We start from the raw sequence: 18,393 nt of genomic DNA, 5'->3' as shown, positions 1-18,393 counted from the left end.
TAGCTGTAAAATAAAGGAGAGAATGATATAGTAGCTGCAGTCAGTGTGCATGTGTGTGGTTAGGCTGAGAGAAATAGCACTACGTTTTTAATGCTGATGGGGAAAGACCCAACAATGATGGAGAATTGAAGATCCAGGAAAGAGAAGAGAGAATTGCTAAAGGGATGTCCTTGAGCAGGTGAGAGAGGATGGGATCAGGTGCACAAGAGGAGGAGGTGTCCATTACTGGACGAACACCACTCGACCCACATTGATAGGAAAGAGAGCAGAGCGTATGGCACAAGACTCGCGCAATGACTACATAGGAAAATGTTGAAAGTAGTTATTTCCTAGCTTAATGGCAAAGTCGTAAGGGCCAAATACCTCTGTTGGAATATGTAAAACAATGCCTTGGAGGCATCTATAAATAAGCCCTGATTAAGTTAAGCACTTTCTAAAGTTGCATTCATTTTCAGGATAAACAATATTTCACAAAACCCTGACTGAATTCATGAAAATATACTTAGGAGTAAATCCAAAGTTGTGAAGCTCTGAAATTCTTAAAACCAGAGAAGGAGGGAGGAGGGCGGTAAACAAATTGAACAAGTAACAATATTGGCAAACTAGCTAAATAATAAAAAACTTCTCTTTAACTAGACTGTAAGCTTCTAGTGGAAGAGGCCACTGTTGCTGAGTACAATATACATAGTAACTACTCAATAAATGCTGTTGAATTAATTAGTTAATTCAGTTCTATAGCTGGTTTGTGTTGCATAAAATTCTCCACCCAGTGTACTTGTGGTTTGCTAGTTTATAGCAGTAATAATCTTATGCATCATTCCCACTAAAAGGCATTGTTTTCATTGATTTGTTTATTTCTTTTTTTGTATTAGTAACTGAACATTATAAACATTGAGCATCATATATATGTTTTGTTTGCTAGTACAGTCTTGGAAGCGTATAGCATGTAATAGCTGCAAAACAGCTTAACAAGAACAGTTAAATGGCCATATTATAGAATAATTAATGAAGGGGGAAATGCCTTGCTAAATTGTGTTAAAATACTTGTTAAATATTGAAGTAACTGTGTCTGTTTTAATAGGGTTTGGCGGTGTTTCAGCACAAATGGTTATGAGAGTGAAGGTTAGGAACATATAAAAAATATTTTCCATTAAAAGACATGATAACTGTTGGGTTGATGAGAAAATCACCACATGAAGGGTTTTTCAGAAATAAATTACCTTCATAAAATTGGGAGACTATAGTTATTTGATTCCAAAGAGGGGGAAAAGGATAGTCATTTGAAGAAACTTATTTCTCTAAAGTACCTGGTAAACTAGAAGGCAAAGAACTGCCTCATCTGATTTCCTAAGAAATGCACTAGTAATGTTAACCTACAGAGATCCTTATGTTCATCTCCACCAAGAAACCACATCATTAAATAGCTCCAGTGTATATTCAAATATTTTTAGGGATTCTGGTTGAAGGAAGCATCTTGGGAGTGAACAGACATTATACATAATTAGATCAGACTATATAAAGAGCTTCTAGAGATTTTATTTTAAAAAGCAGTGTTAACTTGAGGCTATCAACAAAACATATATATAGCACTCAATATTTACCTAATCAAAAGGAAGGTAAGAAAAGTCATCATTTAAAAAAATTAAGCCTCAAATAATAACTCAAGTATGAGAGGTATAATTAAAATGAGAATAGTATTATATGATTATCACCTCAAATTAAAAACAACAAATATACCCATTACTTAAAGAAAAAAGATACATAACCACAGAGAGTGAAATGTATAGCAGTCAATACAAATATTTTCTGAAGGAAAAAACTCCAAAGCTTTACTACTTGCAAATAGCAAATCATCATCATCACCATCAACATCATCATCATCATCACCTCCATCATCATCACCACAATAAAGAAATGGATCTATCTGTTATAGCTTAAACAAAACTCAGTCATTCAAGCTAGCCTCTCTTATTCATGAACTTCAATAGGGCAATTTATCCCATAGCTTACCTATTCCATTATAGAAAAACAGATAGACTCCATCAACATGATACATAGAGCCTAAGGTATCCATGGCTTTCCCCACCACACAATTCTCAAAATCATTTCTCCCCTTTCTTTTCCACCTCTGATTAAATTTGTTTCTTTTTTCAGGACTTTAGTAAAGATAAGGCTTCTTTTTATGTCCCTTTCATGCCTACAGCATCATGCAATGATCCCACATTCTTAACTACATGGTTCTACATTTTTGCCCCACAAAATTTTGGAGCTTGATTATATTCTATATAGTGAGTCCCTAATCCATTAATTCCTGTAAATATCATATTCTCTCCTTAACGAAATCACAACCTCCTTGAAGCCATAAATTCTTGTTAAAAATACCTGTGCTCCCTCTACAATTACAGCACTGTGCCAAGGAAGTAACAAATTCTTCATAAAAGCATGGTGTCCTGAAAAGAAGCAATCAAGCAAACTCCTTTATGAAACGTATTGATTTACAAACTAGCAGCAAAAGAAAACTGAAAACTATTATAATTAATTGAAATCTAAATAGAATGAATAACAAAATATTCCAATACAAATCTGAGTCACTTTATCTGCCACCTAATTGACTTATTAAAAAAAAAAACTATCATGAAAAAACATTTAAAATACTCAAATATATCTTCTGATTGATGAAATTATGAGTTATAAGACATGTGCTTATTTATTTTTTTAACAAATTTTCTATAAGGACCATATATTACTTTTTAACATCAATATGAAATTAACAAAAATAGTTACTACATTATTCCTCTAGCAATCAGATTACCTAGTGTATTAAGGTGACCCATATTTTAATCTCTGAATTCTCAAAGTTCCTGGAATCTGTTTCATCAGAATCCCAAGAATCTGGAGCCAGAGAACCTGGGTTTGAATTATAAACCCACTAATTCCTGCTGTGTGATCTGAGTACATTACTTAGTCACTTAGTGCCGAAATTTCGTCACCTGGGAAATGAGAAAATAACAGCCACTACCTCAAAATGCTGTAATAAAGATTAAACGGGTTAGAATGTACGAAGCCCTTAAGAGTGGCCCACATTTAGTAAACAGAAACCCATTTGTTTTTGTAGTTGTGGTCAGTAAGTTTTGGGGATAAGAGGAAAGATAAGTTAATTATAATTCTATAACAACCTTCTTTTAAAGTAAACCTCCATGCCTCAGAGACTTCTCATGAAAATAGGGCACAGAGCTATAGAAAGGCTTGCTGTACTGATCAAGCAGATTCTATACCTCACATTACAACTTAACAACAAGAAAGAGAAAATCTCTACAAACTTCCTACTAATAGTTTTAATTACCTAATGGAGAGATTTAAAAACAAATCCTTACACAGCATACCCTCCTGCCTATTTGGGCTTTAAAATGTTAAAGGAATATCCTTATGCAACAAGGAGAATCAATATTGTCCCAACTGCAAGCATCAGAATTCCTCTTAGGGAACTACTCTGATAAACTACTTGGAGCGGAAACTCAAATCCTTAGAGCTGAGCTAGCATAAGATGATACAATGGCAGAGAAAGTTAAGACTATTCAGCATTAGAAATGAAAAAAAAATTTGGGAAGAGAGCAGATATTGCTGAGTTTATGACAGAACAGCAAAGTGATTTTTAAGAAAAGAAGGATTCAATATTACATTTTAAGGGTTTGTTTGGGGTTTTTGCAATGTAATGCCCTGACATTTACATATGCGCACATCCCCGCAAAGCACCAGTAGAGTCAGACCAACTGGTGGAGGTCTGTTTGGGGTTTTCTAATGCAAATCAAAAAAAAGAGGCAAGTTCCACAACTCCCTTGACATCTGGGACAGGGACAACCTGTGAGGTAAGGGTGTGATCTGTTCACAGAAACAGTTCTTCTCAAGAAGTGAGTATTTTTAGAACACAAATATTTCTCCTTCCCTCTATTTCTAGAACCCTCCCCATGGAGAATTATCAGAAACGCTGATCTGTGATCTGTACTCACTGTCTCTAGTTGCAGCATCCACCCCATTTGTTCTTGAACACACCCATCAGGTTTTTGACCTGAAACTGCTCTTGCCCAGGTCACACGGTAGTCTCAATGAATGATCAATTCTCAGTCCTCATCTATCTCGACTTACTACAATTTATCATCTGCTTTTCTGTGAAATACTTTCTTCACCAAATGCCCAGAACATCTAATATACCTATTTCTTTAGTGCCTTAATCACTTGCTTCTTCTCAGTAGCCTTTACCAGCTCCTAATCTCTCTAACTGCTAAACGGTTCCTATTCTCTTTTTTTTTTTTTTGTCTGCATTCAGTCTTCATTGCTGCGCGCGGGCTTTCTCTAGTTGCTGCGAGCGGGGGCTACTCTTCGTTGCGGTCACTGTGGTGGCTTCTCTTGCTGTGGAGCACGGGCTCTAGGCGCACAGGCTTCAGTAGTTGTGGCACACAGGCTCAGTAGTTGTGGCTCGCGGGCTCTAGAGTGCAAGCTCAGTAGGTGTGGCACATGGGCTTAGTTGCTCTGCGGCATGTGGGATCTTCCCAGACCAGGGATCAAACCTGTGTCCCCTGCATTGGCAGGCGGATTCTTAACCACTGCGCCACCCAGGAAGTCCCTCCTATTCTCTTTTCTACCTGCTCTCACAGCCTTGGTGATCCCATCCAGCCTCATAGCTTTATACATCGTAAAATGCCGGCAAATGTATATCTCTAGCTGGATTACTCAGCCAACTCCATATTTGTAAATTGAACTGTCTACTTGAGTTTCTTACAGACATCAAGTTGCCACCTAAATGTTTAATAGACATATCAGTCTTTAAAATGATCTCTTTCCACAATCCTTCTCTCTCAGTAAATGGCAATTCCATCCTTCCAGTTCTTAGGCGCAAAACCTTGGAATCACTCATGGTACGTCTCTTTCCCCCAAATCCCACATCCGGTTCATCAGCAAATTTGCTGCCTCTACTTTCAATATATGCCTAGAATTAGACCACTTCTGACTACCTCACACTTAATACCCTAGTCCAAGCAATATCAAATTTTCCCTGAATTTTGCCACAGCCTCTTAACTGGTTTTCATGCCTCTGCCCTTTCCCCCTACAACAGGATCTCTCAATCTCAGCATTATTAGTATCTTGGGCTAGATAACTCCTTGTTGTAGGAGGCTGCCATGTGCATTGTAGGATGTTCAGCAGCTTCCCTGGCAATAGCACACACTCCACCAGTCCCCCCTGAGCTGTGCAAAACAAAACGCCTCCAGATATTACCACGTGCCTCTGAGGGACAGAATCACCCCTCAGTGGAGAACCATTGCCCTACCGTGTATTCAACCTAGTGACAAGAGTGACCCTTTTATAACAGAAGCCAGATTATGTAATACCTCTGCTCAAAACTGACCAATAGATCTCCATCATACCCCCCCCAAAAAACAAACACACACAACAACAACAACAATAAAAAAAACCAAAGTCCTTACCACAGCCTGCTGGCTCTACAGGATCTGTCACCTACCCACTACTCCTTGACCTCATCTCCTATTTCTCACCCCTTTACTCACTCCGCTCCAGTCCTCCTTGCCTCTTTGCTGTTCCTCAAATACATGAACAAAGTTCCCATCTCAACGTCTGGGCACTGTGTTGCCTCTGCCTAGAGTCTTCGTCCCATGGTATCCACTTGGCTTACTCCTTCACTCCCTTAAGTTCTTTGCCCAAAAGTCAGCTTCCCAATAAAGCTTTCCATATTCACCCATTTAAAACATTCAGCCTTTCCCCATGCCCCATGTGCTCCCACACTTCCTATCCCTCCATTCTAGCTTTATTTTTAATGGCACTTATCTCCATCTGACATGCTATGTGGATCACTAATTGCTTAAAGGTCTGGCTCTACCTAATAGAATGTTAAGCCCCAGGTGGGAAGTGATTTTTGCCTTCTTTTATTTGCAGCTGCCTCCCAATGACATAGAAAAGTGCATATGTGAGGTACTCAATAAATGGTTATTAAATAAATGAGGGAAGGAAGGAAGAAGGAAGGAAGGAAGGAAGGAAGAGAGGAAAGAGGGAAGGAAGAAAGGAAGAAGGAAGGAGGGAGGGAGGGATGGGAGGAAGGAAGGGGGAGGGAGGAAAGAATAGGTGTCTTGGAAACCATCTTAGATCTAAAAAGTCAAGGCAGATACAGCTGATATCTAGGATATATCTATATTCATCATGTACAAAGACTGAGTTAATGTCCATAGAATTCACTGAAAATATAATTTGTAATGTACAGTAGAAAGTAAGGATTTGTCAAAATGTTTCTGTGCTTCGGAATTTTTATGTAGGGAGCATTTAGAAAGTATATTTATAAATCCATTAACATATAGCTCTAAATATTTAAAGGTATATTAAATAAGTAGAACTTCAAGAGAAATTTTACAAAGTGCAGGGCATGTGGAAACTCCCCTAGATACATAAAAAGGAGTGTGCTGGGATTAGTCAAATCATTCAATTATATACACCATAAGGTAGCTTAACAAGTAATAGTAACAGTGAACAAAGCTCTTTTCTACAGATGAAAGACTGCATAGTTCAATTGTGAGTGAAAGAGGAACAGAAATGCTTCCTGCTGCAAGCTGACAGTTACATGGAACCCCCTGAAGTTATAAATTGAGTTCCTCTACTAATTACTGGTCTGAAGGGGACAAAGATTCACATTTTATTTCTCTTGCTGAACATGCAACATAAGCACTCGTGAATTTTACATTAGGGTCAAGCTGGGAAGTTCCCAGCCCGTTTTACCTGGTGTAGAGAACAGTGTCACCCCCGTGCAAATGAAGTCACGTCTTCCTTTCTGCCTTGGGTGCCTACCAGGGAGATTTCAGTGTAACAGAGTCTAATAGGGAAGTTGATATAGAGGGGAAAATAAAGAAGGAAGAACAAAACATAGATCCTATTTGAAATAAAATTTTGTTTAGAAATTTGAAAGGAAATCTTAGGGATTCTAAGAGCACATGTTTCAAAAGACCTCAGAATTTTGTAATATCACTCATTAAAACTGTATGCTACACCCATTGATAACAATATCAACCATTCTATCTACTTTGTGAATCACTGATTATAAGACCAATAAAGCTACACAGCAGGCAGGTACTTTAGTGAAATAGGCCCATCTCCAGAGACAAGGACCTGCAGTTCAAATGCTAATACTTTTGACCAGGTAAGCACTTTATTTTTGTCAATGAGTGATAACTTTTATGTGGATGCTGGTTAACAACACTCCTGAGAAGGAAAATGGATGGGGGACGAGGGGTGAGGAACAAAAAACGGTTGTGATATTAATATTTCAAAACAGGTTTTCTGAGAAGAAAAAATAGCCTCAGCATTTCTAATGGGTATATATATACCCTTTCTAACTTCCTGGAACATCTCAGTTCACTCCCTGTAAAAGCAGCAGCTTCATGCAAATTAGGATAACAAAATTCATTCATGTATTCATTCAACAAATAATTATTGAACCTACTCACTTTGTAAAAGAAAGAAATGTAAACATATTCATGGTGAACACAATCTCCATCATTGCAATTTTCCTCCTCTCTTGTTTTTATTCTATTTACTGTAACTGTGTACTCAAAATATGACTGAACAAAAATAATCTAATGGATGACTAATACATTCAGGGCTGACATGTGAGAATTAGGAAACAGAAACTAATCAATGAGTGCCTTCTTAGTGTAAAACATTGTATAGTTCTGGGAGTCATCAAGACCTAGCTTGAAATCCCAACTCCTTTTCTTACTGGCTGTCTGAGTAAATGAAAGACTCCCAGGTCTCAATTCCCTTATGTGGAAAATGTTCTAACGGTACCTACCCACAGAGCAGTTGTGAAGATTAAACGAGATGTTGGCAAGCACCCCTTCATAGTGCTTATTCAACAAATTAGCTCTTTGGGTTATCTTTTGGAATCTTAAACTCACGTAATGACTTTCTTAATTCCTATGAGCACTTTTTGGCAAGACTTAAAAACACTGAATTTTATTTTACCTCTTCAGAAGAAACTGTTTTCTGTGCTCATCTTCTCTAAAAATATAACCCTTAGAATTTTCCTGTTTCTGGATGTCTCAAATAAATGCATGAAGAAGAAATCCCACCTTCAAGGAGCCCTTACGATAAAATAACCAAGAAAATTCTTACCTAGTTTTGGCAAGGAATAGGGCACTTTAAAGTAGTCTTCATAAAATTCTATTAATCTCTTTGTTATATGGAGAGCATAGTCCCCGGATCCTCTTCTGATAGCATCAGGTCTTGCATATAAGCGTACCTAATTAAAAATATATAGAAAAGTTACTTTAGCCTCTTGATCCTCCAATTTTATCTTCCCTGCGTATATGAACCTATACAAATCACTTTGAATACTACGAATATTAAGCAGCATTCTTGTTCATATATCAAAGCATGCTGTGGCTGAAAGAACCAAACTTAAACAATTAAAGTAACCAAGTTGAGCAAGTCACAGTTTCCCAGCTTTACAAGTTGACAGAGAGAAGATTTATATTGCATCAAAATAAATATTCAAAGTTATCACTTACATGTGCTTGCTAGAGATAGGAAGGTACGGTGGATTAGTATAACGGTTTCCTGACTATGCTGAAAGCAGGTGGGATATGGTGGCTTGGCAGGAGAGAAAATTCATGGTTTGTTAAAGTTACATTGCAACAAGCTTTGGAAGTATTACCAGGCTGAACAAAAAAATAATTTAAGCTTCTTCTTTTCTTTGGAAACAACTATCCAATTGTCCTTATTCCCAATATGCAAAGTAGGATAGAAAACTTTTCATGTACATAAATGATTGCCATTTTGGAAGGCTGTCTGCAACCGTTCCCGGCTTCAAAACCAGCTGAAGTCAGTCATATTTCTAACACAATCTGGATACTTAATATTGATTTTCAAATCAAGCATTGTATATTATCTAGTCCTTGGCCAAAAAGGAGCCTGAGGCAAATAACATAAAACTGAACAAAACTAACAATTGTACAGAAAAGGTTAAAATGAGATTAGTTTTCTTAAAGCTTTCATAAAGCTATCTGGCATCTTTCTTTCCAAAGGCTAAATCTGTTTTTCACAGATGCAGTCCCTAATCCTCATATCAATTCTGTGAATAAGAAATATGTATTTTGTGGAGCAGTGGAGAGCCTGGGAGGTGGGTTTCATTCCTGCTCTGCCATGAACCAAGCTGGGAGATACTGAACAAATTACTTAACCTCTTTGGGTCTCAAGTGTTCTCATTCATAAAATGAAGGTGTTAGCCACCAGCTGGTTGCCAAAGTGCTTTTCAGTTCTAAAACACATTACTTCCAATCCCATTTTACAGATAAGGGAGTTTGTGTTCTTTGTAAATCACTAAAAAAGTAAATGGTTTACTTGGTGTGTAGAAATGGATCTTTATATTCAACAGGAAGACAAAAGAGAGCTGTACTCAATCATATAAAAATTGATTATACAATTAGCTCTTTATTATTCTTGCTTAAAGAAAGACAACAGAGATGTGTGTAATCAAAAAGAGCAAAAAGTCAAGGAAAACACATTCTGACTTTGTTAGAAAGACCTGTAATCCAATAAGATGTTTACTAAATTCAATAACAATTATTTACTGAAATTGTGAAACGACTTCCCATCTGACAACCAAATGAAATATCAAATGTAGTTCACAGTTGCCTACAGTTTTGGTTGGCAGGACTATAAAACCAGAAACTGTCAGGAGACACCACCTGCAACAGCAGAAACTACCACTCTCAGAGAGACAGTGGTTAGGACCCCCTACCCCTGACATCAACTGCTTATAAACATGCAATGTCTTAAGTTGCCAAAAAACAGACCCTAAGGAAAGTATGAGTGTACAGGTGATTTATCAAGGAAGTGTTCTCAAGGAGAAACCTACAAGGGAGCAAGGAAAACAATATAAGGCAGCATAAAAAGCCAAGCAAGGGTGTAATTTCAAGTGAAGTCCTGGCCTCGGCCTGATCCTACAGGGCGCTCTAGAGTGTAAATTGCACTGGTGAGTTTGTGCTGCCTTGAGGTAAGAGAGCTTCCATATTCCTGCATCTCAGTCATTGGATACTGGTTACCCAGGAGAAGGCATAAAATCCCAGGCACTTGTTCTTGAAGGATATGGATGATGCAACTCCTGTGGTCCAAGGAGAGTCCTTAGGAGAAGAGGTCAGGTGTGAACTGTTAGAAGCAAAAGAGTGAGAGCTGGGTGATAAGCACACCAAACAGGAAAGGAGATCTGGTCTGTGCACCAATAGCATACACCACAGACAAGAATCATTCATTCCTGCATTCACTCATTCAACAAATATTTATTTGGCATCTGCTTTGCACCACGGCCTGGACTAAGCATTTTTAAGTGATGAAGAAGACATGTTCTCTAACCACAGATGGTACAAAGCATTATTGGGAACAAAAAGCAATGAAAATGTAATCCCCATTCTCAAAGAGCTTCCCATTAATAAAGGTAAATTAGATAATAATAACAGATAATGATGCATGCCATATGAATGGTAAGCCATGAGTGCCAAGTGGATACTGAGGAGAACAGATAGTTTTCAGAAGGTTCAAGGTGAAGTAAATAGTAAATTCATGTTAAAACCATAACCAGAACCACTGCAAAATAATGCAGCAAAAGGTCACTGATTTTACTCCCAGGGAGTATCATTGATTTTAGTAGAAACACAGCCATTCCTGTCAATCAGCTCTACCTGTTAGTCAAGCTATCTGTAGGCCCAGACAAGAGAAGCACAATTAAATCAATCTGGTTGTCAAGATTTGATGGAAATGATCCAATCTGAGTGAGAAGATAAAACGTACACATGATTAGCACAGAGTCTTCATTTATTCATTTAAACATTTATTGCACGCCTGCCGTGTGCCAGGCATTGTACTAGAGAGTAGAAATAGAACAATAAAAATTTCTGCCAGAAAATAAACAAAACATTTACTCTTACTGCTCTTAAGAAGCTCACAATATGTGAAGAAACAAACAAATAAATCAACAGCAAAATACAATGTAAGAAATGTAACTGCATTTTGCCTTCCCTCCCATTACAATGAACTCCTGTAATGTAACGGAATGAACTCCCATTACAAAGGACTGAGCTCCTACCCACAGCCAAACCCTCCACATTCTACCCCTCCTGCCTTTTTGAAGACATTATTCTCAAAATTCTCCCCTTTATCTCCCACATCACCAATTTATGCTTCCATACTGTATCCTTTTCATCAGCAAACACATACTCTGTATCATTTCCTATGTTTAAGAAAAATCTTTGTTGACCACAGTTCCTCCAGCTATGGTTTCCAGCCACGGTCCTTGAAAGAGTTTCCTATATAGTTAGAATTAACACGTAAGTTAACATGCAAACCAGAATACTTTCAAAATGAACAGGAGCACTTAACACCCTGAGACAATAGGTATAAGTAGGGTGGTTGCCCATTTATACTCCCTGTTTCTGGTCTCTCTTGAAGTCACTGCAACAAGGCTTTCATCCCCACTACTCCACCAAAACTGCTCTCATCAGCATCACTTATGGCTCCAGGATGCCAAATCCAACCATCTAACCGTCAGCTCCCAGTCCTCAACATGCTTAACCTATCGGCAGCATTTGACACAGTTGATCATTTCCCCTCTTTCAAACACTTTCTTCACTTGGCTTCTATCTTACTTTCCTTCTATCTGGTTGACCACTCCTTCTCAGCCTCCTGGCTGATTCATCCTCATCCTCTCCCTCATCCCTCTCACTTCTTAATGTTGGAGGATCTCAGATTTTAATCCATAGACATCACTTCTCGGTCTACACTCAGTCCCTTAAAGACAATATCGAGTCCCACGGTTATAAATATTATTTAGATGCTGAAGACCTACCCCATAATTCCAGACTTCCAACTGCCCAGTGGACAACTCCACTTGGATATCTAATAAGCTTCTCAAAAATAACACATCTAAAATCCAAATACCAATCTCTCTCTCTCTCACTCTCACACACATACACACCTGCTCCTCCTGAAGCCTTTCCATCCAGCTGCCCAAGCCCAATACCTCAAAACCATCCTTGTTTTCCCTCTTTCTCTCACACTCCCAGGTTCAACTTGTCATCAAATCCTTTTGGATCTACCTTAAAAATATACCAAGGATCCAATCACTTCTCACAACCCCACCATGACCATGCTGGTCCAAGCTTCCTTCATTTCTTGCCTGGATGAGTGCTCTAATTTCCTACTGATGCCTCATCCCCTACTCCATTCAGCCTCTTCTCTACACAACAACAACAACAACAACAACAACAACAACAACAAAGTTCCAATTAAAATAAATATCAGGGACTTCCCTGGTGGCACAGTGGTTAAGAATCCGCCTGCCAATGCAGGGGACATGGGTTTGAGCCCTGGTCCAGGAAGATTTCACATGCCGCAGAGCAACTAAGCCCGTGCACCACAACTACCGAGCCTGCACTCTAGAGCCCGCGAGCCACAACTACTGAGCCCGCACACCACAACTACTGAAGCCCGTGTGCCTAGAGCTCGTGCTCCCCAACAAGAGAAGCCACCACAATGAGAAGCCCACGTACCGCAACGAAGAGTAGCCCCCGCTCACTGCAACTAGAGAAAGCCCGCGCACAGCAACGAAGACCCAACGCAGCCAAAAATAAAATTTAAAAATAAATAAATAAATAAATATCAAATCATACCATTCTTCTTTTTGTCCTCTAGTGGCTTCCCATGTCATTTAGAGTAAAAGTCCAAGTTTTTACAAGGGCTCCCAAATCCCTATAAAAACCTAATCCCCTTTACTTCTCTGTCTCATTTCTTACCATTTTGCTCCACACTAACCTTATGCCAATTATACACTAGCTTCCTTGGCATTCCTCAAACATGCCAGAGAGATTCTCTCATCAAGGCTTTGAGTTTTCCCCTAGATATCTCCATGGCTCATTCTCTCTCTTCCTTTAGATGTACTTTTCCAAATATCTTTGCTTTCTGAGCTGTCCTCCCTCCCACCCCAGGACTCTCTATTCTCCTTCCTTGCTTTATTGTTTCCCATACATTTATCACCATTTAAAAAAAGATATGCTTTACTTATTCATTTTGCTTCTGACTGCCTTTTTCCTAAGAATGTAAGTTGCATGAGGGCAAAGATTTTTATCTATTAGTTCTAACCATACAAAAGTGTCATTGTGCTAAGGCAACAATGTTAACCAAGTGATAAGTGATTTTAAAGGCAACAGTAAATAGTAGGACTTAATTATAATACTGGTGGTAATTCATGGGGGGATATTAAGCCAGAAAATGATAAAATTACTTTTGCATGTCAGAAAGATTACGTCAGTGACCTATACCAGGTGAACTGAGGTATAGGGGGACGCTTGTGAAGACATCCAAGAGAAATAAAATTAGAAAAGTGAAGAGATACATAGTGATAGGTAAGACTGGATACGTAAATAGAAACTTCAAACCAAATTAAAGAAGGGCCTGTAAACCAAATGGTAGAATACTAATTCACTCCTATAAGCATAGGCAAGTCACAGATTTTAAGCCACAGAATGACATAATCAGAATTAAGTTTTAATTGATGACGCTAGCTGCAGTATAGATGATAGATGAGGAGGCACTAGGATCAAACAAAGGCAATAAGTTAGACTATTGTAGTGAAAGTTGACGGTGGTTTGGACTGGAGAGATGGCAGAAGGGATGCAGAGAAATGGAGAGATTTATTCAATTGGTCCTAACATTCTATTGAACAAGTCCTTTAGTTACCAAATAAAGCCAATTGTAGTCACATTCTTAGTAATGAACAATCATTCAACTTATCTGTACCTGTCTCACTCCAGTGCCCAGTTGCAACAAGCGAGACCAGCTGAAGGATGGGGTTGGGGGCGGGGGAAGTCCAAAATATTTCACAAACTGGATAATTCCTTTGTTGTTAATCAAGAGCTGGCTGTGCAATAATTCATTTTATACTGTGAAAAAAAATCACAGTTGTTTTCTTCTTTTAGAACAACTAGGTTCTACTTAATCATAACATAGAAACTAAATCTTCAAAAACAGAGTTATCACTCAAAAGCAATGAAATATAATTTTATTACACCTGCTTCACTTGCTCTTCTGACATTCCAGATTAAGAGCCCAGCTCTGAAAATGTAAATTGCTAACCAGGCTTTATCTCTCCCTCTGCGTAGCTTCTTCCTACAACCAATATAAACCAAACTGCACATTAAGTCCAGTAGAAAGGACATTATACTAGGAACTGGCACACAGGGATGTGAGACTCAGCTTTCTCAGTAACGACTGTCAACTTGGGAAAGTCTGTTAACTTCTCTGGGTCTCAGTTCAGAGTTCCTTCCAGGGATAATAGTTTATCATTATCTATATATCATATTAACCCTGAGAGGCTGGTGCATCATGTTAATTTGCCTAAATTGTTCTTATCTAGTCACTACTTATTTTGAAAAGAAAATAATGAAAAGGTTTTGTTTTTAATCTTCACTCAGTTTAACTCCTTGACATTTTTTGCTTCCCTTGAAAATACATACCAACTACTCAGCTGTCATTCTCCATCCTTTAATCGAGTGTTCCTCTTTTTATTTCCCTGAACTGTCCATGAACTTGGTACTGATCAGACAGACATAACTATAGTAGCCAGCCAATATGAAATAGAAGAAGCTGGTCTTGGAAAAAATGATCTTATGGCCCCACTACTGTGGGAATTCACAGCAGCAATGAGCTAAGGTTTAGGAGCTACATATTTTTGATCCCATAGAAAACTTAAATGCCCAAAACAGGTATTCCTAGGTGGCTTCTGTTTGACCCAGTGGCCTTTACTCTGTAGTTTCATGGACCCTCTATATTTAAAGTATGTTTGTTTTATCTTTTTATAGGATTTTAAGTTCAGTCGATCCTTGAACAACATGGGTTTGAACTGCACAGATCCACTCATATTCGAAATTTTTTCAATAAGTACACTGGAAAATTTTTTGGAGATTGAAACAATTTGAAAAAATAAAACATGAACCACGTAGTCTAGAAATATCAAAAAGCTTTTTAAAAGGTTAGGCATGTCATGAATGCATAAAATACATGTAGATATGCATATAACATACCAGGTATGTGTTAATTGACTGTTATCAGTAAGGCTTCTGGGTCAACAGTAGGCTCTTAGTAGTTAAGTTTTGGGGAGTCCAAAGTTATACATGGATTCTCAACTGTGCAAGGGGTCGGTGCCCCTAACCCCCTTATTGTTCAAGGGTCAACTGTGTTTTGATCATAGAAGGGGGAAAATACTAAAGGCAGATACCATCAATCCCATTGGTCATCTCATTTTCTCACAGTAACAGGGATGGCAATTAAGTTTCAACTTATTCTGACAACTGAGAGTAGCTTCTTAGAGGACATGTCAGGCGGAAACTTGAGACCACATCTGCACTTGTCAGGAGAAAGTGCCATGATCTGTGAAATGCCATCTGTGCTGCTAGGGGTAGGATAGGTGGCACTGATGTCAGACATATGCTATTATTAGGACAGAATATTCTTTGGAAAGGAGTCATAATGGTAGGAAACTTTAGATAAGTTCAAACTGACTGTCTCTGATAGCTGTGCAACTTAGAACATCAAAGACAGTTAAATGACGTCATCAATGGGCTATTTAGTTAGTTAGCTACTATTTAATGAGCATATATTAATGGTCATGTGCTGACTGTCCAAAGGTAAGCAAAAGAGACATGGTCTCTTCTCTCAAGAAGCTTGCAGTCCAGTGGGGAGATACAGCAACTAAGTCTAATCATTGAGAAAATCAATGTGGACCTAATTTACAACGGCTCTTCAAAGAAGTTCTCTCCATAGAGATGGTGATGCATCAGAACAGGGACAGAGAACCATGGAAGTGAAGAGAAGCAAACAACTATTCAAGTTCTTACGTATAATGTTCTACTTTCACTGTATTAAAGATTTCAAAGGAAAAGTAAAAATACACATACAATTGTAATATAATGCAAATAAGTAAACACATGCAGTTGTCAGAAATATTATAAAATTTTACACTAAATAATTCTGGAGACTTTCTTCTAATAATTTAAAATACTTCACAGATTTTCTTATTTATCTTTACAAAATACCTGTAGAATCAGTATGGTGTTCAGCAGTGAATTCTGATTTTGTAGATGAAGAATCTGAAAAGAAGGTTTTCTATAGTCACTGAGTCATTTTAAAGGACAGTGAAACTAAATTTCTCTAGTGCCTTTCTTCTAGACTGTTTTAATTATTTGTCGTGTTAAAAATGAATTGTGGTAGTTACTATACAATTATGTGAAACAGTGTGTAGTTACACCATACAGCAAAGGGAAAAAAAAAAACATTTACAGCAGTAGCACACCTGTTAAATAAAGACTTGAATAACATTTGCTCTGATTTGATGTTTGTAGTTTGGTATGTTAAGTTAAATAAACCTTCTGGCTTGCCAGAGTTATTCTCTGAGAAAATTTCATACTGAAAGAGTACATTAAGAACTTTGGAAGACACAGAAATTATTTCATGCCTTTAAAATTTCACTCTAATAACAATAACAAATTTACTTTTCCTTTCACCTAACTGAAAAAAATCAGTCCCTTTCTTTAATAACTGCAAAACAATGATGTGTTGTCACTAAACTCTCCACCATTACAGCTGTATTAATTCGCCTATGTGAATATAATTTGATTTGGGGGCTCTTCATACAAATCAATAAAACAAAACAAGCCGGGCAGAAGGGAGCAGATGCTTTTGACACTATGTAGAAGAAAAATACATCGATACAAAGAGGGAAGGATGCTGTAAACAAGAAGCTAAAAGCCCAAGAGTATTAGTCTTTAAAATTCGGAAGATACCGGTTTTTTTGCAAAGAAAAAGGAAAATAAATACACACAAAACTCTGACAGAAACAAGGAGCCAGAACCCAGATGCACGAGCCAATAAACATAAAGAGGAGGCTCCAAGCGGGGTGGGGAAGGAGCTGGCATGACTGGAGCAGGTGGTACAAGGGCAGGAGGCAGACCTTGCCCCCCAAAGATATCATGTCCCAATCCTTAGAACCTGTGAATGTTACCAAAGGGACATTGATTGTGATTAAATTAAGAATTTTGACATGAGGAGATTATCCTGGATTATTCAGGTGGGCCCTAAATGTCATCACAAATGTCCTACTAAGAGGGAGGCAGAAGGAGTTTTGACTACAGAAAAGGAGAATGCAATAGGATGACAGAAGCAGAGAGAAATTTGAAGATGCAAAGAAGGAGAAAAAGCTCATAAATCACTAAATGCAAGACATGCAGCTCTAGGCGCTGGAAAGGCAAGGACCAGTTCCTCCTCTAGAGCCTCCAGAGGGAACCAGCTTTGCCAACACCCTGATTTCAACCCTGTAAAACCTCATTTTAGATTTCTAACCTCTGGAATAAGAAGAGAATAAACTTGTATGGCATTAAGTCACTGAGTTTCTGGTAATTTATTACAGCAGCAATAGGAAGCTAGTATAACTTTTTTATCTTCATGCCAGTTAATACACTGATTTGTGTTAGATTTTCAGCTTCATATAAGAGCATATTTTGTACTTCTCTGTGTGTCACTCTTTCTGTTGTAGATATAATTATTTACAGCTTTCAATCTGCTAATGTTGGCACACCTGATTTACTTACATATATTATTACCAAGCACATAACACATTATTGCATGTAATTGGTGCACACACACAGAAGTGAAATGATTGAGTAAAAGAATCAACTACACCAATTATTTTCCAAGTGTTGTCTCATTATGCTTTGCAGCAGAATCACCTGGAGTAATTGTTTAAAATTCAGATTCCTGGGTCAATACACTGCAGAAATTCTGAATCACCTCTCTCCATGGGCCCCTAAAATCTTCATTTTAACAAACTTACCAATTGAATTATATATACACTAAAGTTGAAGAACTACTGGCCTAGAGTCACCTAAGAACCTTTAGTTCATTCAGCCCCACAGCAAGCAAGTCTCAAGACTGGAAAGAAATATTTAGCAAAAGCCTAACACACAGGAAAACATATATATCCTTATTCCTTAAATCTCTTTCAACATCAAAGTCTTCAATGAAGATACATTCAACATGACTGTTATTATTTTTAACTCAAAAAACTAATCTTTCTTTCCCCTGCACAATAAACTATAAACAACAGATGAGTCAGATCCAATGTCTGGAAACCAGTAAAAGTTGTTTAATACTGTCACACCCCATAGATAAAACGGTAGCATTTAATCCCGATAGAGTACATCGTTTGTAGTAAACTGAATTGCAGTTTGTTTGTTTTTTTTTAAGTGAGATAGAATAAATGTAGAGAATTTCCTTATTAAGCCATCCATTTT

General features: G+C 37.9%; 1 protein-coding gene across 1 annotated transcript in view; it reads right to left on the bottom strand.

Annotated features, from left to right (window-relative positions):
- TRHDE (thyrotropin releasing hormone degrading enzyme) overlaps nt 1-18,393 on the bottom strand; it is a 396,268-nt gene that overhangs the window by 261,873 nt on the left and 116,002 nt on the right. The window contains exon 3 of the mRNA XM_059936534.1: nt 8,171-8,297. Coding sequence (XP_059792517.1) covers nt 8,171-8,297 — 127 coding nt within the window. The remainder of the gene's footprint in view (nt 1-8,170; nt 8,298-18,393) is intronic.

Source organism: Balaenoptera ricei, chromosome 10 (assembly GCF_028023285.1).
Source record: "Balaenoptera ricei isolate mBalRic1 chromosome 10, mBalRic1.hap2, whole genome shotgun sequence".
In the NCBI taxonomy this organism is placed as follows: domain Eukaryota; kingdom Metazoa; phylum Chordata; class Mammalia; order Artiodactyla; family Balaenopteridae; genus Balaenoptera; species Balaenoptera ricei.
This window is presented reverse-complemented; position numbering and strand designations above follow the sequence as displayed.